The 27,230-nt window shown below is 36.9% G+C and overlaps 1 protein-coding gene across 1 annotated transcript; it reads right to left on the bottom strand.

Moving 5' to 3' along the window:
- Positions 1 to 3,588: 3,588 nt before the first annotated feature.
- On the bottom strand, positions 3,589 to 17,893 carry LOC143227991 (uncharacterized). The gene is made up of 4 exons (XM_076459341.1): positions 17,689 to 17,893; positions 8,021 to 8,407; positions 4,403 to 5,020; positions 3,589 to 4,137 (listed from the first exon to the last, which is right to left on the bottom strand). Exons 1-4 carry the CDS (start codon positions 17,891 to 17,893, stop codon positions 3,869 to 3,871), a joined length of 1,479 nt encoding a protein of 492 aa, XP_076315456.1. The 3' UTR covers positions 3,589 to 3,868.
- Positions 17,894 to 27,230: the final 9,337 nt, after the last annotated feature.

Below are 27,230 nucleotides of genomic sequence, written 5' to 3'. Positions count from 1 at the left end.
AAGCAACACTCGAGATCCTCATACCCGAATACTGTCGAAACTCTATCCAAAGACTGGGTCTTAAACCAATAGTTACATTGTATCATGGAATATATAAGTATTGTCTCAAAACATCATAAAAATAATAGTTGTAGACGTTGTACACGTTTCAGTCTAAACATGATGGAACCAATCTTCATGAACCAATTTGTTTGATTTCAGCATGGCAAAACCCCTTTCATCAACAATCTTTTGGATTTCAACATGACGGGACCACTCTTCATCAACAAGTTTTGGATTTCAACATGACGGAACCACTCTTCATCAACAAGTTTTGGATTTCAACATGACGGAACCACTCTACATCAACAATCTTTTGGATTTCAACATGATGGAACCACTCTACATCAACAATCTTTTGGATTTCAACATGATGGAACCACTCTTCATCAACAATTTCTTTTGGATTTCAACATGATGGAACCACTCTTCATCAACAAGTTTTGGATTTCAACATGATGGAACCACTCTTCATCAACAATCTGTTGGATTTCAACATGATGGAACCACTCTACATCAACAATCTTTTGGATTTCAACATGATGGAACCACTCTTCATCAACAATCTTTTGGATTTCAACATGATGGAACCACTCTTCATCAACAAGTTTTGGATTTCAATATGATGGAACCACTCTTCATCAACAAGTTTTGGATTTCAACATGACGGAACCACTCTTCATCAACAAGTTTTGGATGTCAACATGACGGAACCACTCTTCATCAACAATCTTTTGGATTTCAACATGATGGAACCACTCTTCATCAACAATCTTTTGGATTTCAACATGATGGAACCACTCTTCATCAACAAGTTTTGGATTTCAACATGATGGAACCACTCTTCATCAACAAGTTTTGGATTTCAACATGACGGAACCACTCTTCATCAACAATCTTTTGGATTTCAACATGACGGAACCACTCTTCATCAACAAGTTTTGGATTTCAACATGATGGAACCACTCTTCATCAACAAGTTTTGGATTTCAACATGATGGAACCACTCTTCATCAACAAGTTTTGGATTTTAACATTCGGAACCACTCTTCATCAACAAGTTTTGGATTTCAACATGATGGAACCACTCTTCATCAACAATCTGTTGGATTTCAACATGATGGAACCACTCTACATCAACAAATTTTGGATTTCAACATGACGGAACCACTCTTCATCAACAATCTTTTGGATTTCAACATGATGGAACACTCTTCATCAACAAGTTTTGGATTTCAACATGATGGAACCACTCTTCATCAACAAGTTTTGGATTTCAACATGATGGAACCACTCTTCATCAACAATCTTTTGGATTTCAACATGATGGAACCACTCTTCATCAACAAGTTTTGGATTTCAACATGATGGAACCACTCTTCATCAACAAGTTTTGGATTTCAACATGACGGAACCACTCTTCATCAACAATCTTTTGGATTTCAACATGATGGAACCACTCTTCATCAACAAGTTTTGGATTTCAACATTCGGAACCACTCTTCATCAACAAGTTTTGGATTTCAACATGACGGAACCACTCTACATCAACAATCTTTTGGATTTCAACATGATGGAATCACTCTACATCAACAATCTTTTGGATTTCAACATGATGGAACCACTCTTCATCAACAATCTCTTTTGGATTTCAACATGATGGAACCACTCTTCATCAACAAGTTTTGGATTTCAACATGATGGAACCACTCTTCATCAACAATCTGTTGGATTTCAACATGATGGAACCACTCTACATCAACAATCTTTTGGATTTCAACAGTGGAACCACTCTTCATCAACAATCTTTTGGATTTCAACATGATGGAACCACTCTTCATCAACAAGTTTGGATTTCAACACTGGTTCACTCTTCATCAAGTTTTTGGATTTCAACATGACGGAACCACTCTTCATCAACAAGTTTTGGATGTCAACATGACGGAACCACTCTTCATCAACAAGTTTTGGATGTCAACATGACGGAACCACTCTTCATCAACAATCTTTTGGATTTCAACATGACGGAACCACTCTTCATCAACAATCTTTTGGATTTCAACATGATGGAACCACTCTTCATCAACAAGTTTTGGATTTCAACATGATGGAACCACTCTTCATCAACAAGTTTCGGATGTCAACATGACGGAACCACTCTTCATCAACAATCTTTTGGATTTCAACATGACGGAACCACTCTTCATCAACAATCTTTTGGATTTCAACATGATGGAACCACTCTTCATCAACAAGTTTTGGATTTCAACATGATGGAACCACTCTTCATCAACAAGTTTTGAATTTCAACATTCGGAACCACTCTTCATCAACAAGTTTTGGATTTCAACATGATGGAACCACTCTTCATCAACAAGTTTTGGATTTTAACATTCGGAACCACTCTTCATCAACAAGTTTTGGATTTCAACATGATGGAACCACTCTTCATCAACAATCTGTTGGATTTCAACATGATGGAACCACTCTACATCAACAAATTTTGGATTTCAACATGACGGAACCACTCTTCATCAACAATCTTTTGGATTTCAACATGATGGAACCACTCTTCATCAACAAGTTTTGGATTTCAACATGATGGAACCACTCTTCATCAACAATCTCTTTTGGATTTCAACATGATGGAACCACTCTTCATCAACAAGTTTTGGATTTCAACATGATGGAACCACTCTTCATCAACAATCTGTTGGATTTCAACATGATGGAACCACTCTACATCAACAAATTTTGGATTTCAACATGACGGAACCACTCTTCATCAATAATCTTTTGGATTTCAACATGATGGAACCACTCTTCATCAACAAGTTTTGGATTTCAACATTCGGAACCACTCTTCATCATCAAGTTTTGGATTTCAACATGACGGAACCACTCTTCATCAACACGTTTTGGATTTCAACATGATGGAACCACTCTTCATCAACAAGTTTTGGATTTCAACATGATGGAACCACTCTTCATCAACAATCTTTTGGATTTCAACATGATGGAACCACTCTTCATCAACAAGTTTTGGAATCTTAACATGACGGAACCACTCTTCATCAACAATCTTTTGGATTTCAACATGATGGAACCACTCTTCATCAACAAGTTTTGGATTTCAACATGATGGAACCACTCTTCATCAACAAGTTTTGGATTTCAACATTCGGAACCACTCTTCATCAACAAGTTTTGGATTTCAACATGACGGAACCACTCTTCATCAACACGTTTTGGATTTCAACATGATGGAACCACTCTTCATCAACAAGTTTTGGATTTCAACATGATGGAACCACTCTTCATCAACACGTTTTGGATTTCAACATGATGGAACCACTCTTCATCAACAAGTTTTGGAATCTTAACATGACGGAACTACTCTTCATCAAAAAGTTTTGGAATCTTAACATGGCGGAACTATTATCGCTAAAACATTAATTAATCTGAGCACATTTCATCATCAGTGTTTTTGACCGCAACAATCCACGTGCTCTACATGGATAACTGAAATATGTTTCATTTTTTGTCCCAATAACATCTTGTTTCCCAACGCAACTCTTATTATAACATTATCTTTCAGCAGTAATAAGGCAGGCTGTTTTATTTCCTTCAAACAACTGGATTTCAATTGCAAGAGTGAAAAAAAAGATAAAATGAACTTTGAACAGAGGATCTGTTTTCAAAGTGTGTCAAGAACCAAACCTTCTTATGTTCTTACATAACGTTTAGAACCAAATTTCATTCATTTCTACATAAGTGCTCAGAAACGAAACATTTCTAGTTTTACATAGTATCTAGAATAAAAGACTCTTCACGAGAACATTAGGGATATCTCTGAAGAGCGAGCAGATGTTCCAGTGAATGTCACAGAAGTGACGTTAGGTGGCACTGCACACCTGGAGAAGGTCCCACTGTGTTGAGTTTCTTCATGACGACGCAAATCCACTTTCCTCTGAAAAGCGCGTGGGCACTGGTCACAAGAGAAAGGCTTGAAACCAGTGTGTTTCCTGGTGTGAGTGATTAGATTTGACGACTGACTGAAAGCTTTTCCACAGACGTTACACTTATGAGGCTTCTCTCCTGAAAGATTAGAAAACAACAACACGTTTCTGCGTTATTCTGACAATATATATTACAAAAGAACGTTCATATCTTTTTCTTATAATATTGTTGTTGTTTGAGACAACTAAAATTACACTATGTTCATAGAATATATATATATATATATATATGTATATAGCATACACAGAAGTTCTTTGTAATCTTTTTTACTTTAGACAACAAAGTTCTATATTTGCTATTCTCCACTGGCTTCTATCTACCTGTTTGCCAATCTATCACTAACCTGTATGGATGTAGGTATGCTTCTTCATGTCTGACTTCTGGTGGAAACGTTTTCCACAGTATTGACACGGGTAAGGTCTGGTATCGGAGTGGATCAGCAGATGAGTGGACAGAGTGGATGACCTCTTGAATGTCTTCCCGCACTGCGTGCACTCAAAACTCCTTTCATTCGTATCGACAGCTCGATGAAGGTCTAAACTCAGTTTATGGCCAAAACTTTTATCGCATTGCGCACACAAGTGCGGCCGTTTTCCGTAGTGCGAACGGCGAGTGTGCACCTCCAGCCCGTGGGGAGTGCCGAACGTTTTCCGGCATCTACAGCAAGAGAATTGGGATTTTCCCGTGGCTGATTGCAGGTCGCTCTCCTTGATAGGATCTTTCATTAGCTCGTAGTTCCGTTCCTTCAGGTTAGAGGACTTAAATGGACCTAAAAGTGCTTCAATGGAATAGTCAGAGAGCTTCCGTCCATTGGAGCACGAGTTTTTCGTAAGCCTTCCATTATCCTGCACTGCAGTGGTTACAAATGTTTTGGACGGTAAATTGAGAACGTTGGGAGTGTTTTCAATGCTGGACGGACTCAAGGAAACCGAAGTTACGCTGGGGACACTAGTGTGGTATCCTGGGTAATACAGAAGAGGACAACCAGTTTTAAACTTCAATATTCACTGTTATCATTACATAGAAATAAAATATAAATGCGGTCCTGAGTTTTGATACCTACTGTTGTTGTTACATACAAATAAAATATAAATATAGTCCTGAGTTTTGATACCTACTGTTGTTGTTACATACAAATAAAATATAAATGCAGTCCTGAGTTTTGATACCTACTGTTGTTGTTACATACAAATAAAATATAAATATAGTACTGAGTTTTAGTACCTATTGTTGTTATTACATACAAAAAATATAAATACAGTTCTGAGTTTCAGTACCTATTGTTGTTATTGCGTACAAAAAATATAAATACAGTCCTGAGTATTTGTACCTATTGTTGTCAGTACATATAAATAAACTCTCAATACAATCCTTAAGCCGTAGTTCCTTTGGTACTTAAGTCTCACCCCTATAAAAGTAGTACAGTGTTAGATTTATACAGACACCTAGGGTGGCTAATGTGCTATTTTACTGATACGTACAAGTACAAACTTGCCTCTGACAAGTTATCTTCTTTGAGATGGGGTTAAAAAATAACAGAGTGGTAATTTTCAATGTATTATATGTTTCGAAATCATTATTCTTGTAATTTATTCAGCATAATTCAAATGTTGACTCAGGGAGGAAGGGTGTATTGGCTAAGAGTCGATGATAATAAACAATTATTCAATTATTTTTCTGCCTTAACTTCAGATCTCTGATCTTGTAGGTATAACATAAATAATATCAGACACCTATTTCCCCACCTTAGCAAGTCATAAAATTAAGCATAAGATTATAAAATATCTGAATAAATTTTTTTAATAATTTGTATTGAGAGGATATGAAAATTGCGAATTAAGGAAGATTTCCGTAATAAAAGATGTCAATGCTCTTTTGACAAGCGCAATTCACTATCCGTGTTATAATCCTATCCTGACATCAACTCCTGATAAACAGCACCGCCTGGGAAAAATCTAGACACGAGTCAAGATATTACTTATATTTCCTTTACAGTTTGTTAATATTTGAATTTATTTCAAACATTATTTCTTAACACCAGAACTAGATAATTTTATTTTTTAATGATATAGTTACTGGTCTCTTACCAATTGAACTAAAGGAGCGTAAACCACATCTTAACTACCCAAACTTCAAGCTCTTGGGACGGCCAGTATTTGTACGCTAATGTTATTTTTTTATATTTCACTGGGGTCACGTCCAGGTCAATTTGTAACTACCCAAATAATACATTCTTCTCTTGCAACAGATAAGTCACGTACTTGGGCGTAGTAGCTTCAAGATCGTGGGATGACTAATAGTTAGGCTCTAATATAGTATATTATATTTATCATATATTCACTCGAGATCCCAAGATAATTCAGGCACCCGCCAAGCGTTCTGCCAATGAAGCTAAATGACTAATAAGGTACTTTATAACTACTCAAACTACGATGGAACAAATATAATACATTTGAATCCGGTCATTTCGACCGTTCTTGTAAATGACAAAACGGTACCTAGCATATGCCAGGTGACAGACTAAAAGTAACTTTTTCTGTGGAAGATATCAATTTACTAAACAGATCCTAAATTTTATTGCCACATCCGTTTTTACAAAAGTAACATATCTCTGCATACAGATTAATGGCTTAGCGATAAGTCTGCAGCCTTACGATGGTAAAATTCAAGTTTCAATACCAATAGTTCATTGTGAATTTTTGCGCTTAATAACAAGACCCAAGTTTTCGCAGTACAAACGTTTGTTCTAGGGCTTGTTGACCAGAATGAATATTACTGGGTCTTTTGTACAGACACAGATAGCATGGAAGAGATCCAGTCACTAATCTTTATAAAACAAGCAAACGGTCTGGAAGACACAAATATACGTTTAACATTTGGGGAAGGCCTGTCATGACCACTTGGTTAAGGCTCTTGACTCGTAATCCGAAAATCGCAGGTTCAAATCCCCCGTCATACCAAACATACTAGCCCTTTCAGCCGTGGGGGTTTTATAATGTGACGGTCAACCCCCACTATTCCTTAGTAAAAGAGTAGCAAAAGAGTTGGCGTCGGGTGGTGATATCTAGCTGCCTACCTTCTAGTCTTATACATAAACCAACAGCTTATCAAACTCCCAATCTATAAACCTAACGTTGTTGTGTCTAGTGTTTTGTAAAAACGAGACAAAAGCAACCTCTTAACCTTCACACCTAATACTGCTGTGCCACACCTGTATTCATCTAGTACCACTGCTTTCCAACACCTGTACTTGACATCGAAATATGTCTAGTGTTTTATGAAACCAAAATATCCAGCTAAAAGGCAGTAAAATTACAATAAATTTATCTTTTAAAAATAACGTTTATATAGAAGAAATTAATTAATTAATGGTCTTTCTGACCACGATCGTAATTTCGTAAAATTTATCACTCATCAAAAAGGCCCGGCATGGCCAAGCGTGTAAAGGCGTACGAATCGTAATCTGAGGGTCGCGGGTTCGCATCCCCGTCGCGCCAAACATACTCGCCCTTTCAGCCGTGGGGGCGTAATAATGTTACGGTCAATCCCACTATTCGTTGGTAAAAGAGTAGCCCATGAGTTGGCGGTGGGTGGTGATGACTAGCTGCTTCCCTCCAGTCTTGAACTATATACACAAAGTAACATGGATGTCCAACTGAAACGTTTTGTACGTTATTTTCGTACATAAAAAAGCGTTTTAAGAGTTTATGTTATGTAGCTGAATTAAAACAGTGTTTATATAAAAATAAACGTGGAAAATGAACAAGCAGTGCTAATAAAATGTGTGTTATATTACTTCTCAAAACAATTTGTTTTAAAATAATATTCTTTAAGAAACAGTTTCTTCTCTCATACTTCGAACAGTAATAATATTATGGAGCTGGTTTTATTTTTACTTTCTAAAACTTGTGTTATATCATATTTTTATATATCAGGAACTTATTTTGCTAGTAGTTCGTACCTTCGTAGCGTGCACGTGAAAAATCCAATTCGCTGAAACGTGAACAGAGGGAAATAACACGTTTTGCAAAGTGTTCTCGCTTTGAAAGACTCTCCTCAAGCAGGCGAGACGTCGGGGAGCGACTAGAGAACACAATATCTTCGTCACGAGACTTTGGCGACGCCGTTATGGAAGGTTCCAGGATTCTGCTTTCACAGCCTCGGGCGAAGTTGTTCTGTTCTGTGGGTGAGACGGCGCTGCCGCAGGCTTGACGCGCCAAACTGAGGTAGTGGAACAAGAGAGCGCTGCACGTGCCATATGGCGAAGAGGAAGACGACAAAGGTGGGGGAAAACCGATAGGACAAGCGGCTGGAGCAGCCGTTGGAGATCCGGTCATCGAACCTCGATCTAAAGTAAAACAAATTAGTTTTTGTTTTGTTTTTTATTTTAGTGCTGTATGTAAATAAACGTGTCATAAAGTACTTTTCTTTATAAAAACAATCAACTAAAGTCTTGTATACAGATATGATTAACCCTAAGAAACTGGAATGGACACAGAGAAGTCAGCACAAAAACGTTATGGAAAATTCTACGCATGCGCTGTCCGTACAGAAGTCCCAATAATGAAGTTCTTTAGCATGCGAAAAAAAATAGCTATTCACACTGACCGTTTTGAATTTATATAGCGAGGAGAAGACAGCGAAAAAACTTTTATTTAAAGAAAGTTTCTCCTCAAACACAGGAGAAGAAGAAACAACGTTACTCCTAAACAGGTTCCTCCTAATAACAAACAGGAGAAAGAAACAATAGTTTCTCTGTTAAAGAGTTTTTACATTAATAGGATTGTTTTGGTTTGTTTTTGATTAAATATCGCGCAAAACCACATAAGGGCTATCTGCGCTAGCCGTCCCTAATTTAGCAGTGTAAGACTAGAGGAAAGGCAGCTAGTCATCACCACCCACCGCCAACGCTTGGGCTACTCTTTTACCAACGAATAGTGGGATTGACTGTAACATTATAACGTCCAAACGGCTGAAGAGCTAGCATGTTTAGTGTGACGGAAATTCGAACCCGCGACCATCAGAGTACGAGTCGAGTGCCTTAACCACCTGGCCAGGCAAGGCCCATCAATAGGAACAAGGGGACGATGAGATGTATTTTATTTTTAAGAATTTTTCTTTCCGATGTGATAGTTCGGTAAAGAAAATACGATAATCATTTACCTATCTCTTCTCATCAAACTGCTGTTGAAATAGTAAACTTATACATTTCTGAACCTCTAACGTTTCAAACATATGAGAATAAGAAATTAAACAAAACAACATAATTAAAACAAAAGAACAAAGAAACAAACAATAACTTTATTAACAGAGAAGGAGGCTCCCCCTGAGGACTGATCCGCTAAAAACCGGGTTTCGATACCCGTAATGGGCAGAGCACAGATAGTCTATTGCGCAGCTTTGTCCTTGATTCTAAAGAAACAAACAGAATTTTTAAAAAACTAAACAAGACAACGGAAATGAAAAATTCATCTTCTAAAACAGTGCCGATAAATATGCATCTGGTAAAATATTGAAAGTCTGGGTAATTAATCATCACTCGCTTTCTCGAATAGCAGGACATTAGCCAAATAACTCCAAGTCACTATAGAACAAGAACTGAAGCGATTGGTGAAAGAAATGAGAAAGGATTTTTATCATTAGCTAGATTAGTACTGTGTGTGTATTTATGTAAAATGAAGAGAAATCTAACTCCCGTCATCAACTGCTACTAGCAAAAAACAGACCATTATGCTAAGAGCGAATCTCTACGTGTGTTAGGTTTCTCATTTTACTAGGGCCCTCTGTTGACTTAAAAATAATTTCTTAATGCAAAATTCAGATACAAAACAAATCGATAGAGGACGTCGATGAGACAGATATCTGACACTCAATATTAAAATTCTAAAGAGTGTTTGTGTTTTTCTGTTATTTGTCTAAAAATTCACTTCCGAAACTTCAAATTAGTGGATTTAAATGTCGTACGTTGGAGGCGGAAAAAGCGAAACCGCTACGACACATGGTGTAATGTGACGAAAGTGGTATTTCTAAGCGAATAAGTTAGAAAGTTAGAAACCTGCTGAAATTTTGGTATAGCTATCCCTAATTTTAAAGAAATGACTCAAACATGACTGAAGAGATTTATTTCACTCGCTCTGTCACTCTTATAACCACAACTAAAAAAGTAGTGTTCAACAACAACTAATCTTACATTAAAATTAAATTATATTTATCTCACTTTTTAACAGAAACAATGACACAACGTTTCACGCATTTAACTCAGCATTCTAAAGTGAGTAATTAATACAAGGATACAACGTTCACACTCAGCATTCTTAAGTGAGTAATTAATACAAGGACACAACGTTTCACACATTTAACTCAGCATTCTAAAGTGAGTAATTAATACAAGGACACAACGTTTTACACATTTAACTCAACCTTCTAAAGTGAGTAATTAATACAAGGACACAACGTTTTACACATTTAACTCAGCATTCTAAAGTGAGTAATTAATACAAGGACACAACGTTTCACACATTTAACTCAGCATTCTAAAGTGAGTAATTAATACAAGGACACAACGTTTTACACATTTAACTCAGCATTCTAAAGTGAGTAATTAATACAAGGACACAACATTTCACACATTTAACTCAGCATTCCTAAGTGAGTAATTAATACAAGGACACAACGTTTCACACATTTAACTCAGCATTCTAAAGTGAGTAATTAATACAAGGACACAACGTTTCACACACTTAATTCAGCATTCTAAAGTGAGTAATTAATACAAGGACACAACGTTTCACACATTTAACTCAGCATTCTAAAGTGAGTAATTAATACAAGGACACAACGTTTCACACATTTAACTCAGCATTCTAAAGTGAGTAATTAATACAAGGACACAACGTTTCACACACTTAATTCAGCATTCTAAAGTGAGTAATTAATACAAGGACACAACGTTTCACACATTTAACTCAGCATTCTAAAGTGAGTAATTAATACAAGGACACAATGTTTCACACATTTAATTCAGCATTCCAAAGTCAGTAATTAATACAAGGACACAACGTTTCACACATTTAACTAAACCTTCTAAAGTGAGTAATTAATACAAGGACACAACGTTTCACACATTTAACTCAGCATTCTAAAGTGAGTAATTAATACAAGGACACAACATTTCACACATTTAACTCAGCATTCTAAAGTGAGTAATTAATACAAGGACACAACGTTTCACACATTTAACTCAGCATTCTAAAGTGAGTAATTAATACAAGGATACAACGTTTCACACATTTAACTCAACCTTCTAAAGTGAGTAATTAATACAAGGACACAACGTTTTACACATTTAACTCAGCATTCTAAAGTGAGTAGTTAATACAAGGACACAACATTTCACACATTTAACTCAGCATTCTAAGTGAGTAATTAATACAAGGACACAACGTTTCACACATTTAACTCAGCATTCTAAAGTGAGTAATTAATACAAGGACACAACGTTTCACACACTTAATTCAGCATTCTAAAGTGAGTAATTAATACAAGGACACAACGTTTCACACATTTAACTCAGCATTCTAAAGTGAGTAATTAATACAAGGACACAACGTTTCACACACTTAATTCAGCATTCTAAAGTGAGTAATTAATACAAGGACACAACGTTTCACACATTTAACTCAGCATTCTAAAGTGAGTAATTAATACAAGGACACAACGTTTCACACATTTAACTCAGCATTCTAAAGTGAGTAATTAATACAAGGACACAACGTTTCACACACTTAATTCAGCATTCTAAAGTGAGTAATTAATACAAGGACACAACGTTTCACACATTTAACTCAGCATTCTAAAGTGAGTAATTAATACAAGGACACAATGTTTCACACATTTAATTCAGCATTCCAAAGTCAGTAATTAATACAAGGACACAACGTTTCACACATAAATCCACCTAGAACTGGCTGAAAACTAAGAAATGGAGAGTCCTGGAATGGCCGAGTCAAAGCCCAGATCTTAATCCCATTGAGATGCTGTGAGGTGACTTGAAACGGGCTGTACATGCAAGAAACCCCTCAAACATCTCACAGCTGAAAAAATTCTGCATTGAGGAGTGGGGCAAACTTTCTTCAGACCAATGTCAGAGACTGGTAGATGACTACAAGAAGTGTCTCACTGCAGTTATTTCAGCCAAAGGGGGTAACACTAGCTATTAGGGGGTAGGGTGTCCTAACTTTTTTCTCAGTTCAAATATGCATTTTTGTAGCATGACATTTACAGAAGATCTTGAAAAGTCTTTTCTTCAGTTGTAATTGTTTAGTTATATTTCTATAATCTCTCACTATTGTTAAAATTGATATTAAATATCTATATATCCAGAAATGTTTCAAAAATAAACAGGCTTTCATAGGGTGTTCTAACTTTTTCCTCAGTTCGAATATGCATTTCTGTAGCATGACATTTACCGAAGATCTTGAAAAGTCTTTTCTTCAGTTTTAATTGTTTAGTTGTATTCCTATAATCTCTCAGTATTGTTAAAATTGATATTAAATATCTATATATCCAAAAATGTTACACAAATACACAGACTTTCATAGGGTGTCCTAACTTTTTTAGTGCTGTCGTAAGAACAGATTACGGAATAAGAGTGAAGGGAAGGGATAAATTATCCAAATGATCCCTTAAAGAGTTTGAACTGGAGAGAGTGATTCTCTCCAAAGATTTTAAAAGTTACAGCTGAGTCTCTATTTCATCATAAGTTCCTTATATTGCATCATAGAGCTACCATGACGTTTATCCGAACTCAAACGTTTAGCAGGTACGAAAGATTTTTTTATATATTTTTACTTTCTAGCCTAAAATATAAAGATTGTTTTCATAAAATGGACGAATTGGTGTTTCCACTCCATCTCTACGTGTTTCTCCGAGTTGCCTTTTATTCAATAGGTTTGTGTTTTACTTACTTACGACCTAATCTATCTACACCACGAAGATTTTATTATTTTAATCCTCCGAATGGCACAGCGGGATGTCCATGAACTTAAAACGGTAGAAACTGTGTTTCGATAACCTTAAGGGGTCAGAGCACAGATAAGCCATTGTGTAGCTTTTTGCTTAATTTCAAACAAATTATCGTTTTATAAATAGATTACTTAAAGGGTCAGAAACTGAAGTGTTATTGCTTGTGTCTTATTTTGCGATATTTTATTGGTTTTTCAGCACAGCTTTTGTTTATAAGCACGTGAAAAATAATACGAACTCTTTCGAACAACTGTATCGTTAAAACTTATATGAGGGCCCGGCATGGCCAAGCGTGTTAAGGTGTTCGTCTCGTATTCCGAGAGTCGCGGGTTCGAATCCCGGTCCCACCAAACATGCTCGCCATTTCAGCCGTAGGGGCGTTATAATGTGACGGTCAATCCCACTATTCGTTGGTAAAAGAGTAGCCCAAGAGTTGGCGGTGGGTGGTGATGATTTACACTGCTAAATTAGGGACAGCTAGCGCAGATAGCCCTCGAGTAGCTTTGCGCGAAATTCAAAAGAAACAAACAAAGCCTATATGAACTGCGTATTATTAACAATGATATTCAAAAATGGATCATGCCCAGTATTTTATATATTTTGCAAAATGAAATAAGAAAGCCAAATAGGTAGAGTACCTATGAGAAGGAAAATAGATTCGCTTTCTGAAGAAACGAGAGAAAATAAAAAATAAAAAACGAACAGTGGCTGGTGTTTTATGGACAACGCCTTGTTTAATGTTGTAAGTTTAATCTCTTAGTACACACATTTTGAACGTTTGTGATGAGTGTTTCCACCGTCTTCAAACTAACTAAGCCTCCTGTATAGGGTGCATTCGATATCTAACATTAATTTTCTTAGCCTCGAAGTTTACATGAAGCACAGAGTCCAAGTAATTGTTATGAGATTCAAGCAGCCGCCTCTTTAGTAAATATTTACTACGTCACTTTTGGTAAAAACCACTTTTAGCCGATGTGTATCTCTTTGTTATCAAACAAGCCCTGATTTTGTGGAGTGACAGAAAATCGTTTTTTATAAACAACGGGTTTTCATCATCCACCGTGAAAGCGTCTGCCCAACATTCAACGAATTTGTTGATTCAAGTATGTATACAGAAAAATATTTATTATATAAACTGTACTATATAGTAAGTTTCTTTTTACCGAAAACTTATTTGATACCAAATTGCTACTTCCTTCCAGAAGTTCTTTATTAGTAAGGGGTGTTTTGATTTTGCCGTTTCTGAGCGTTTTGATTAATAAAAGTAGGGGTTTAGATCTTTTCTTGTTGCTTCTTGAGTTAGATTTAGCTAAATACTGAACCGAATCCGCAGGTGTTCATACAACAACGTGTACTATAAATTAGTCACAAGCAGTGACTTGCAGAGGGCATTTAAAGGGCAGGAGCTCACGAGTAACAACAAAAAAAAAACCAACTTTGAATGCATGGTACAGAAGCTTATTTGTTAGGGAAGGAGTTAGACGGTTAGAAAAGATTTTGGAGACTGTGGGTCATCAAGTAGGGCCAAAAGTCATAGGAAACACATAGACCATCTTTTATTCCGGTTGGTCTTATAAGCACTTAACAGCATGTCAAAATTATCTTGTTGTTTTGCTATAAAGACCCACAAATCCCCTAGTGTCATTTATGTTAATATTGAAACTACTTCCTTCAAGAATTATTCGCAGCAGTAAGGTGTGGAAGCAGTCGTGTCTTTTAGTAGCTGGGAAAGTTTTATTGATAGGGAAAAACGATACTTTGGGGGGCATAAGACAAGTACACCCTGTCACACCCTAGACACATCAGTGCCATAAATACAATAATTTGAAACTTACATAATATTTTTGAAAGAACAAACAAACAAAAACTGATACTCTGCCTTGGGGGAACATCCTAGAATCATAAAGTTGTCAATATGATTTTCAAGCTCGTGTGACAAATAATTCAGGTTGCTTTCGCCCTTGCAATTTGCGAACCTATAGTTTGTCAAACTGAACTGGACTAATGGTAGTAACGCTCACTGAATTAGTACCCCGCTGGAACAGCGATAAGTCTACGGACTTATAACGCTGAAGTCAAGGGTTTGATTCCCCTTGATGGACTCAGCAATATGACTTTGCTATAAACACGCACACACACACACACATCAGATTAAAAAAGAAAACGCAAAATAAACTTTGAAACCGATAACGTTATTATTTTTTACATATCAGAAAATAATGCTTAATAAAATAATATTATATAGTTAAAGTTCTGTAGTTACTTCGCAATAATATGTTCATAAGGTTGATTACTAGCTGGGCTCCGGTATGGCCAAATGGTTAGGACCCTCGACTTGTAATCTAAAGGTCATGGGTTCGAATCCCCGTCATACCAAACATGCTCGCCCCTTTCAGCTGTGGGGACATTATAATGGTACGGTCAATCTCACTATTCGTTCGTAAAAGAGTACCCTAAAAGTTGGCGGTGGATGGTGATGACTAACTGCCTTCCCTCTAGTCTAACACTGCGAAATTAGGGTCGGCTAGCGCAGATAGCTGTCGTGTAGCTCAGCGCGAAATCCCAAACAAACCAAATCTAGTAATTGTAAGCTGTTTTCGTCTTGGAGTATTTACTATAATTTGGAATAGAAGATATGCTTTACCCACGTTAATCAGTTATTCTAACCCAACCCGGAATAAAGATCTTCCACTAACGACATATTTTTAGTTAACCCTAAATTTACAGCAGCATATCGATAACACTATGTATCATAGTTTATGCAACATAAATAATAGTGTATGAAGGTTTTCCTCGACAGATGGCACTACGTAATCTAGCTTCCTGCTGCTTATTAGCGGAGTATTGATAACGGTGCTTGCCACGTATAATGAAAACACTTGAAATGAGAGAAAAAAAATCACAAAATTGTGTTTAATATTTTGTTTAAAATAGAAAATGCTGGTTTTGATTAACACGTTGTGCTATTTTTTACTCCTTGTGATTGATTAAAACATGTCTCTTTACAATTATTATCAGAACTGTTGACATCAAGGCCTGGCATGGCCAGGTGTGTTAAGGCGTTCGACTGGTAATCTGAGAGTCGCGGGTTCGAATCCCAGTCGCACCAAACATGCTCGCCCTTTCAGCCGTGGGGCGTTATAATGTGATGCTCAATCCCACTATTCGTTGGTAAAAGAGTAGCCCAAGAATTGACGGTGAGTGGTGATGACTAGCTGCCTTCCCTCTAGTCTTACACTGCTAAATTAGGGACGGCTAGCGCAGATAGCCCTCGAGAAGCTTTGCGCGAAATTCAAAACAAACAAACAAACTGTTAACATCAAATTAAAAGAAGTGAAGAGAATCAGTAATATCTTTTGTTGTTAGTCTCGTGTTCACACAAATTTTCGCGGAAACCATGCGCTAAGCCTTATTTTATCTCTTTTTATATTTCTTCTTAGTTATTGTTGTCCTTGTCGAATAATACTTATGAATGTTGAAATCAAACTGTGAGCCCCAACAAACTGAACAACGATGTAGGTTGTAACGAAGATACGCTGACTTTAATTAGCATGTACAAACTAATACGGTAATACATAATTCAGGCCTACTGAAATGAACTGTACTACTGTTACTCGTAAAATATCCACAGCAGGAAAACTAGTAATATTCATATCGACTCAGCATACATGTAGACTAACAGATCTACATAAACATACATCAGTGTCTCGGTGTCTGTTTACGGTAACACAAAAAAACAGCCACGTTTTATCTCGTTTTCGGTTTCTTCATGAATAAAAGAAGCTGTCGTGATTAAACGTACGCAGTGCGTGCTCAGATTTAGCTTGAAGACCTGTGAGTTACTGATTAGGTTTAAAAGTTTATGTTGTACTGAGGTACTGATTAGGCTTAACACGTTTAGACCGTGATAGACCGTGGGTAAACCGCACCTGTGGCTTGTCAGCGTGACATTTTACCGTAAGCCCATAAAACACTAAACTTCCGAGATCTCACAACCCATTAACTCCCAGTCGGTTGTGATAAGCTTGGACAAACAAGTTGAAACACTCCAAAAGCTGTTGTTTTTTTTGTTTTTTTTCCTAACGGGTCCGATAACTAGCTTTTGAAAGTTGAATAAGTAGTTCTATACGTATGAAAGTTTCTACTCAGAATCTCACAATTTTTTTCTACCTTTTTGCCTTCTAAATCTACCAGTATATTTTGAACAATTGTAACATAAGACACAAGGTCTTTCTAACTGTATATTTTTATATTCACATTTTCAAGTTAAAGGAATAATATATCCAGCGAAAGACGAATTGCAAACAAATACACTTGAATATACATGCATACATACATACATACATACAGGCAAACAAAATGATCGTAACCACAAATCTTCACTTCTCTTGAATCCAGTTTTCTACCGGAGTGTACAACATACAGGAGAAATACGAATGGCCTAAACTGCTCACGAAACAGGTTTCTAACAGAATGTGTAAAAAACACTAGTTTCACGGTAATATTTAGCATTCTTTATCGTGTTTTCACGTTCAGTTTGCGTTATTTTACGGAAAGTACGTCACAAATTCTCTGAGTCCAAACTACAACAATAAATATTCTTACCGAACAAATCACTCGGTGAATGCCGGAAGTGTGGCATGAACGTCCGCGGGAAATTATGTCTGTCTCCGGCCTCTCCAAGAACGTATCCTTCGGTAGAAGATGATGTCCAACCTGCAACCGCTGGGATAGATTTTTCATCAGCCCAGATATCTTCTTTCCAAAATGCATCTGCCCTCTTATTTTTCACTAGGAACGAGCGCGGCATTTTGTTTGTAGTAACTATTATAAATGTTTAGATACGTTTAACCTCTGTAGTCATAATTCCTTGTCGCTTTATAAGTATCAGATATTTCTCAAAGGCTTAGCTTGTCTAATACGTTAAACTGGGTAATTTGGTGCAAGGAGCATATTGGAGTATTTCTGCGTCTTCGCCCTCCAAAGTCGTCACGTTGAATGATGCTAAGGGGAACGTCACGGATATTTAAACTCCTGCCCTATTATCTTGTCCCAATTGGCCTCGGTTTCATCAGTGAGTGACGCGAGGTTGCAAGACTTGACGTTTCATTAGCAAAGTCTCTACAACTAACACCGTTCACTGTGTTCTTAGTGGACACCTGGGTTAGTTGCCATGACAACATCGATAAGTGGGATGTTTTCTATAGTATTATTTAAGCAACAATGGCATAATCATTAACTTTCACTCTATTAAATATATTTGATTCAAAGTTGGACTTAACTAAGCCTAGTCAACGCTAGTGTCTCTTTAACAGTAACACGTTTTGTTTCCAGTGACATATGTATTTTTACAATACGCGAAGTCCAATTGTTGTAAAAACATACCTACAATTGGCTCTTTCATTTCTTTTGTTGACAGTTTGATAGGACATAGCACATGAAATAGAGTCAATCACGGATGTGTGTCATGAACCTGAAACACTACACATATAACATTGTGCTGTCACGAGTTACACATTATATAATTAAGCTCGCTAACACACGATGACACGAAAACGTCAGATATTAAACAGCAGAAAACCGGATAACAAATACAAACTCCGAGTCTCAAGTATTTTACCCAAACTTACATCGGTTCAGGTCCGTAATATAACGTATTTAGTGATCATGCGAATAACTGAAAATCTGTGATATTTGACACATAACAATATTAATTACTAGTGAATAACAGATAGAAAGTAAAGCTCCAATAACACCGCCAGGGTACCCAACCGATGAATCGACATATTGTAATCAGCGTACGTTACGTTTCTATTACATGAAATTCCATGATCATAGGTAGACTGGCATATGAATTTACTGCTGTTAAGGCCCGGCATGGCCAAGCGCGTTAAGGCGTGCGACTCGTAATCCGAGGGTCGCAGGTTCGCATCACCGTCGCGCCAAACATGCTCGCCCTTTCAGCCGTGGGGGCGTTATAATGTGACGGTCAATCCCACTATTCGTTGGTAAAAGAGAAGCCCAAGAGTTGGCGGTGGGTGGTGATGACTAGCTGCCTTCCCTCTAGTCTTACACTGCAAAATTAGGGACGGCTAGCACAGATAGCCCTCGAGTAGCTTTGTGCGAAATTCAAAAACAAACAATACTGCTGTTAATTAGTCGGTTGTTTCTTTAAATCTGGAGGTAGTGTGTTAATGTCAGAAGCAAATATGAATAACGACTTAAGCGTTGTCTACTATATGGCTACAAACTGGAGTATTGTTATGAACTGTCTTTCAGAACTCTTTGATGTTTTAAAATATTGTACGAAGAGCGGTTACAGCTGAAAGATTAACAATATATGTGACTGAAGATAAATTTTCTGTTTATTTATTTTTATTTTCCATGTTATTCTCGAGACCCGTCACTGGTAATTTGTTTGTGAATTTCGCGCAAAGATACTCGAGGGCTATCAGCGCTAGCCGTCCCTAATTTAGTAGTGTAAGACTAGAGGGAAGACGACAAGTTATCACAACCCACCGCCAATTCTTCGGATACTCTTTTACCAACGAATAGTGAAATTGCTCGTCACATTATAATGCCCCTACGGCTGAAAGGGGGAGCATGTTTGGTGCGATGTGAATTCGAACCCGAGTCGAACGCCTTAACCCACCTGGCCATGCAGGGGCACTACTCAGATTGCAGTCAATGCTTATGACCATCAGCAACCTAGCGGAGGAACTTTCTAATATTATATCTGATCTAATTTTTTTAGCCGCGGCTCATACAATGTCTTTGAGTTTAACTGTTGTTGGTTTTTTTTCAGTACAAAATTTTAGCTGAAAGTTCCATCTCTTGATCATTTGAAATCTAATTACAGCAGCGGCTATTGGGTATTCTCTCTTTTTTCGGGTACAAACTCTTAGTTCCATCTCTTGACCGGATTGAGATCTAATTACAGGTGCGGCTATTGAAGATTCCCCTTTGTTTCCCAAGTACAAACTTTTAGCTCATAGCTTTATCTCTTGATCGATTTGAGATCTAATCACAGCGCGGCTATTTTGGATTCTTTCTTCTAGTTGTTTCTTTTCGGATAACTTTATTAAACAAATAAAAATAATCCTAATGTTTTTCTCGCCCCTACTAATTTTACATGATAATCCTCCAAGTTACATATCTATAATTTAAATGGCCAATAATGGCATATTTCCTGGACACTAAATGATGAGACCACGAGCAACTTCTGTCCATATAACACGATATCATATTACTGACCTCCAAAAATACGCCAACATTTCTTCATCATTTTTGGCACTCAGGTTGGCCCGTTTCTCTTATTTCAACTGCATCTTTAAAGTATTTACACTACGCCAGATTTTGTCTTCACCTGCTGGTTGTAGCAGAACGGCTTTCCTTTGACGACTTCCAGTTGAATGTAAAAAAAACTACAGGGTGTTCGGAAAGTCACTGTGCACTTGTATATTTATTAACAGACATGTTTCAGTATTGAATACAGGAGGTAAATATGAATGACAATTATAAACAATGTTGAAAGTGACCCTCGTTGGCATCAATACAGGCCTGAATCCTTCTTATTTTGTTTCTAAACACCGCTATCAGTTGCTGGCTTGAAATAAACTGAATAGACATATGATTACAAAACTGCACAGTGACTTTACCCGAAGTCTTAATCTTCGTTTAAGATTAAGACCCCAACCCTTAATCTGAGGGTCGCGGGTTCGCATCCCCGTCGCGCCAAACATGCTCGCTCTTTCAGCCGCGGGGGCGTTATATTGTGACGGTCAATCCCACTATTCGTTGGTAAAAGAGTAGCCCAAGAGTTGGCGGTGGGTGGTGATGACTAGCTGCCTTCTCTCTAGTCTTACACTGCTAAATTAGGGACGGCTAGCACAGATAGCCCTCGAGTAGCTTTGTGCGAAAAACAAAAAACAAAACAAATCTTCGTGTAGCTTTGCGCAAAATTCAAAACAAACCAAACCAGAATAAATGATTCAACCTCCCGTGATCCAAAACTTCAAGTACGCCAACATACTAGCAAAGAGTAACAAGTCGAACATGGGTTCATGTCTGACAAACTAATCTGGCGCTCACATATACCCGCCTGATTATGCGTAGCTTAGAAGCGCCACCTGTAATTTGATCTTTATAATTTTCAGCAACTAACGATCTTTCCGTTTTGTTCGCTTTCCTTTAATTAAACTCTTCTAATATGACAAACGTTTATAAAGGTGAAATCAGTAAGTTAGATTCATTGGTGTTCAACTCCTTATTTCAGACATTTCTCGAAGTTTCCCTAAACGGCATGCAGTTCTTTGCATTTCTTTTTTATGGAGATCCAGTTCTGTCTAGTCTCACCTTAAAACTGGAGGTGAAGAAATATCCTTTTAACACAAGTAATATTTTAACTTCAGGGCAATTTCTAGAAACATTCGTGTTCGTAAAACGTTTATAGTTTTGGAACGACCATCGAAGAATAAAAACAAGTAACTGATATCTTCTCTGTGACTTCAAAGATTGTGGTCTTTCTTTCCCCGCGCACCCATCATGATGGACCAGCGTTAAGTTCAAAGATTAATAGCTGTAAAATCAGGTGTCCAATTTTCCACAGCGGATAGAGTACATTGTGTGTCTCTGTCCTTAAAAAACATGACTAAATTCAGGCTGTGGAATTTGAAAGTAAAGTGAGAAATGTGTCAGTTAGTCCTGCTTTTCTTGCAGAAACAAGTCTTAGAAGACTAAACAATGGAACAATGCAAAAACAAATATTGGAAGACTAAACAATGGAACAATGCAAAAACAAATCTTGGAAGACTAAACAATGGAACAATGCAAAAACAAATATTGGAAGACTAAACAATGGAACAATGCAAAAACAAATCTTGGAAGACTAAACAATGGAACAATGCAAAAACAAATCTTGGACAGCGTGCATTATAATGTATACAGTAAATTAGAAATCATTTAAACCTAACTCTGAACGTAAACAAAGTTCTGGACGGCTTAGACAGTATAAAGTGTAAGAGTTATTTTGTACTGTAACCTTAGAGAGAACCTGAGACAGTAAGTTAAGGAAATACAATAGTTACAAATTCTTTAGCCTAACTATCGACAGTTGTAGATAAAGCAACACGAGCATTTTCATGATTTAAACTGTAAAAAAAAAAAAACTTTAAAAAATAGGGCACAGCCTACTATCGTATTATATTATATACTGAGCTGTATACATATATAATTGAAAATATTTTTCAAACTCAGTTCTTCATGGCTTGAGTGTTTTAATGACTTAAAGGTTTCGTTTTAATACATAGATTTCCCAAATTAATCAAAAAATAAAGAAGAATTCTGTCAATATCCACAAAAACTGGTGTTTTTAAGGTGTATTTTTCAGCAAAACTTCTACGTTCACCGTGGCCCAGCATAGCCAGGTGTTTAGAGCGCTCGACTCGTAATCTGAGGGTCGCGAGTTCGAATCTCTGTTACACCAAAATACTCGCCCTTTCAGCCGTGAGGGCTTTATAATGTGACGGTCAATCCCGCTATTCGTTGGTAAAAGAGTAATCCAAGAGTTGGTGGTGGGTGGTGATGACTATCTGCCTTCCCTCTAGTCTTACACTGCTAAATTAGGAACAGATAGACCTCGTGTAGCTTTGCGCGAAATTCAAAAAACAAACAAACAAACTCTTTAGTCTTACACTGCTAAATTAGCGACGTACTACATTGTCTTTTTTTTTTTTTTTAATAAGACTACGGGAAGGAACGTACCTTTTAATGACTGAAGGGTGTAGAAAATACCAATTACGACGTAACATGTTAATTAATACATTCTATAGATTTTTAAAATACAAATAATCTCACCAACAAATACTTCTGGTGTTGAAACTCACGGTTTTTCCAGGGGTCTCACATAAATGATAATTGAATGCCTGTCGCATGCGCAGTTAGTGCATGCGCTCACGCGGAGGTTGGGCCATATGAAGTGAAGTGTGTGCTGGTGTTGAAACCAGAGTAACTATTATGTTTCGATATTAGTGACGGTGTTTGAAAAATATATATATATTGGGTAAATGTTTCAAGTGTTCTCTTTAAATACATACATCTGACGTTCTGAGATTATATTCTACCTCTCACGCGGCTGATGAAATTCGCTTTTGCAGCTGAACTCGATCATAAAGAAATGTTGTGCAAATATGTGTTAAATAAAACTTGTTTTTACAACAGGGAGTAATATTCCAGACTGAAAACTTTTAAGAAACATCAGATTAAACCCGCAGAACTATGTGAAAGTTGGTTTGTTTGTATTTAAGCGCAAACTTACACAATGGGCTAACTGTACTGAGCCCACAGGAGGAGATTTCTTGCGCCCACTGTGTGAAGGTTCTTACACAAGATTTAGAACAGTTCAGAGAGAGAGAGAGAACGCTGGAACATTGTGATAAATTGCGATTACATTAGCGATCTAATATTACAAGGCCTTAAATCATCCTACAATAATTTATGAATTACCTAACAAACAACACGAGGGATTTGCTTCTGAATAATTTATGATTAAGTTAGTCATATGTTTTCAAGTCTCTATTTCATGCCCCAACAAGTTGCAATAAGACAATTTAAATAAATTTGACTAAGTAATTGAGTTCTTTGGGTAAGACTTCTATAAGATCAGATAATCACATTCGTTTAGTGTAATAAATAAAACACACGTGACAGACGGTGGCTTAGAGATGGGTGGGGTAATTGCTCTAGGACTCGAAATTAGCATGTCAAATTATGAATATTTGAAATGAGACAAAATATTACGATACACAGAAAAGTTCCATTGAGGAAGTAGAACAAAAAAATGAGACCTGGGTTACGTTACTGACCCCAGACCAGTCATCTGGTTTGTTTTGAATTTCGCACAAAGCTACTCGAGGGCTATCTGTGCTAGCCGTCCATAATTTAGCAGTGTAAGGCTAGAGGGAAGGCAGCTAACCATCACCACCCACCGTCAACTCTTGGGTTACTCTTTTACCAATGAATAATAATAGGATTGTCCTCAACATTATAACCCCCGACTGAAAGGGATTAGAACCCATGACCCTCAGATTATGAGTCAAGGACCCTAACCATCTGGAATTGTCATTTGTTTTCATGACAGAAAGAAACGTTTGTTTTAGAATTTCGCACAAAGCTACACGAGGGCTATCTGCGCTAGCCGTTCATAATTTAGCAGTGTAAGACTAGAGGAAAAGCAGCTAGTCATCAACACCCACCTAACCAGTTGAGAATATTACGTTTCAATCGTTGTATTCTCAACTGTTAACCAGTAGTGGGAATGTCTGTTACTTTTATTACACGCTAAGAGCTGAAACTGTTCATCTGAATTGCGGCTCAAATCTTGGACCTGACGACAAAGAAGAGTACTGTTCCACTCACGTGCCGCCGCTCAAGCTCTGTAGAAAAGACCACTTCACACCTGACCAACAGTCATTCATACGGAAAACCCGAGTTCTATCTGTGATTATTCAGTTTGAAATCGGAACCTGAAACTGTATCGAGATTCGGATCTGGAAAGTCGGATGCCGCTCCACACATGTTGTTGACTGTTGGGAGGTTAATAGTCAAACCCACATTCACCCGCCCGCAAGTTGGACTTTCTATTGTTCTTCTGGCCAGACAGAAACAGCCGTGTCAAGGTGGAACGGTGGCTACTTGGTCTGTGGTGGATACCATGTAATTGTATGGTAAATAATTAGTTCTCACTCGATGAACCGTGGTTGTCGAAGATAGATGGAGTCCAGGGACGCGCGTGCGCCTGCCACGTGCTGCCACGTGTAATGTCACGGGCCAATTATTTCGCGGCGGAAGCGCGTGCTATGAGACACCCTTCTTCAGATTAAACGATTTGATGCTTTGTTTTAAACTTCCGACTGAAACTTCCACAAAAAGACAAACTTTAAAGCTAAGTAACAAAAAAGATCCTTCAACTATTATATCTAATGTTTAACCACAGTTAGATTCTTCAGCTATTATATCTAATGTTTAACCACAGTTAGATTCTTCAGCTATTATATCTAATGTTTAACCACAGATAGATCCTTCAGCTATTATATCTAATGCTTAGCCACAGTTAGATCCTTCAGCTATTATATCTAATGTTTAATCACAGTTAAAACCTTCCACTATTATGTATAATGTAGAAACACATTTAGAGCCTTGCATTGCTATGTCTACTTTTGAACCACAGCTAGTCTTCTACTGTTATGTCTACATTTGAACCACAGCTAGAGTATTCTACTGCTATGTCTACTTTTGAACCACAGCTAGTCTTCTACTGTTATGTCTACATTTGAACCACAGCTAGAGTATTCTACTGCTATGTCTACTTTTGAACCACAGCTAGAGTATTCTACTGCTATGTCTACTTTTGAACCACAGCTAGTCTTCTACTGTTATGTCTACATTTGAACCACAGCTAGAGTATTCTACTGTTATGTCTACTTTTGAACCACAGCTAGTCTTCTACTGTTATGTCTACATTTGAACCACAGCTAGAGTATTCTACTGTTATGTCTACTTTTGAACCACAGCTAGAGTATTCTACTGCTATGTCTACTTTTGAACCACAGCTAGTCTTCTACTGTTATGTCTACATTTGAACCACAGCTAGAGTATTCTACTGTTATGTCTACTTTTGAACCACAGCTAGTCTTCTACTGTTATGTCTACATTTTGAACCACAGCTAGAGTATTCTACTGTTATGTCTACTTTTGAACCACAGCTAGTCTTCTACTGTTATGTCTACATTTGAACCACAGCTAGAGTATTCTACTGTTATGTCTACTTTTGAACCACAGCTAGTCTTCTACTGTTATGTCTACATTTGAACCACAGCTAGAGTATTCTACTGTTATGTCTACTTTTGAACCACAGCTAGAGTATTCTACTGTTATCGCTAATGCTGAACAATTTGAAATAGTTTAAATAAATACTATCTCTAACATAAGTAATAAGTAGTCAGTAGTCAGTATAGTCAGTAGTCAGTAGTCAGTATAGTATGAGTTAGAATTTATTAATATTCTTTGTGAATAAAAAAAGAAATTGTTAAAACTGATAATATTAACTGAGAACATACATATATACTCATGTTTTACAAAACTTCGTCTTATTCGTGTAATATTAACTGAGAACATACATATATACTCATGTTTTACAAAACTTTGTCTTATTCGTGTAATATTAACTGAGAACATACATATATACTCATGTTTTACAAAACTTTGTCTTATTCGTGTAATATTATCTGAGAACATACATATATACTCATGTTTTACAAAACTTTGTCTTATTCGTGTAATATTATCTGAGAACATACATATATACTCATGTTTTACAAAACTTTGTCTTATTCGTGTAATATTATCTGAGAACATACATATATACTCATGTTTTACAAAACTTTGTCTTATTCGTGTAATATTATCTGAGAACATACGTATATACTCATGTTTTACGATGGTATCTGACTGTTACTTCTACTTTCCACGAATCTTTTCAGATGGATAAGACAATTGTACATCTAATAAGATATTACAAAACGAATTTTTCTTCAATAATTAGAAAGGAAAAAAACAATTAGTGAATTATATATACTTCAGAGGAACCAACGAATAAGAAAGTACTTAAAATTAATTAGAAAAACTAGGTTTAATAACAAAAAGGATTAATATGTTTATGGTGCACATTATTTATGTATATCAGAAGAAACGCAGAGATTCCATGCTCAATACCTGCGTTTCTTCTGATATAAATAAACAAAGTTTTTTTTTTAATTTCGCACAAAGCTACTCAAGGGCTATCTGTGCTAGCTGTCCCTAATTTAGCTTTTTTTTTTTAACTTGGGCTACTCTTTTACCAACGAATAGTGGGATTGACCGTCACATTATAACGCCCCCACGGCTAAAAGGGCGAGCATGTTTGGTGCGATCGGGATTCGAACCCGCCATTCTCAGATTACGAGTCGAACGTCTTAACCCACCTGGCCATGCCGGGCCTGAAAGAAAAACACCGTAGCAGAGCGTGAATTTAAACAAAGTTATTCATCATGTGTGTCATTATACTTTATAGTGTCACACTACGTTTTCATTCAAACACATCCATAAGTACA

This window comes from Tachypleus tridentatus, chromosome 10 (assembly GCF_004210375.1).
Source record: "Tachypleus tridentatus isolate NWPU-2018 chromosome 10, ASM421037v1, whole genome shotgun sequence".
Lineage (NCBI taxonomy): Eukaryota > Metazoa > Arthropoda > Merostomata > Xiphosura > Limulidae > Tachypleus > Tachypleus tridentatus.
Note: the sequence above shows the minus strand (reverse complement) of the source record. Positions and strands in the feature narration are given on the sequence as shown.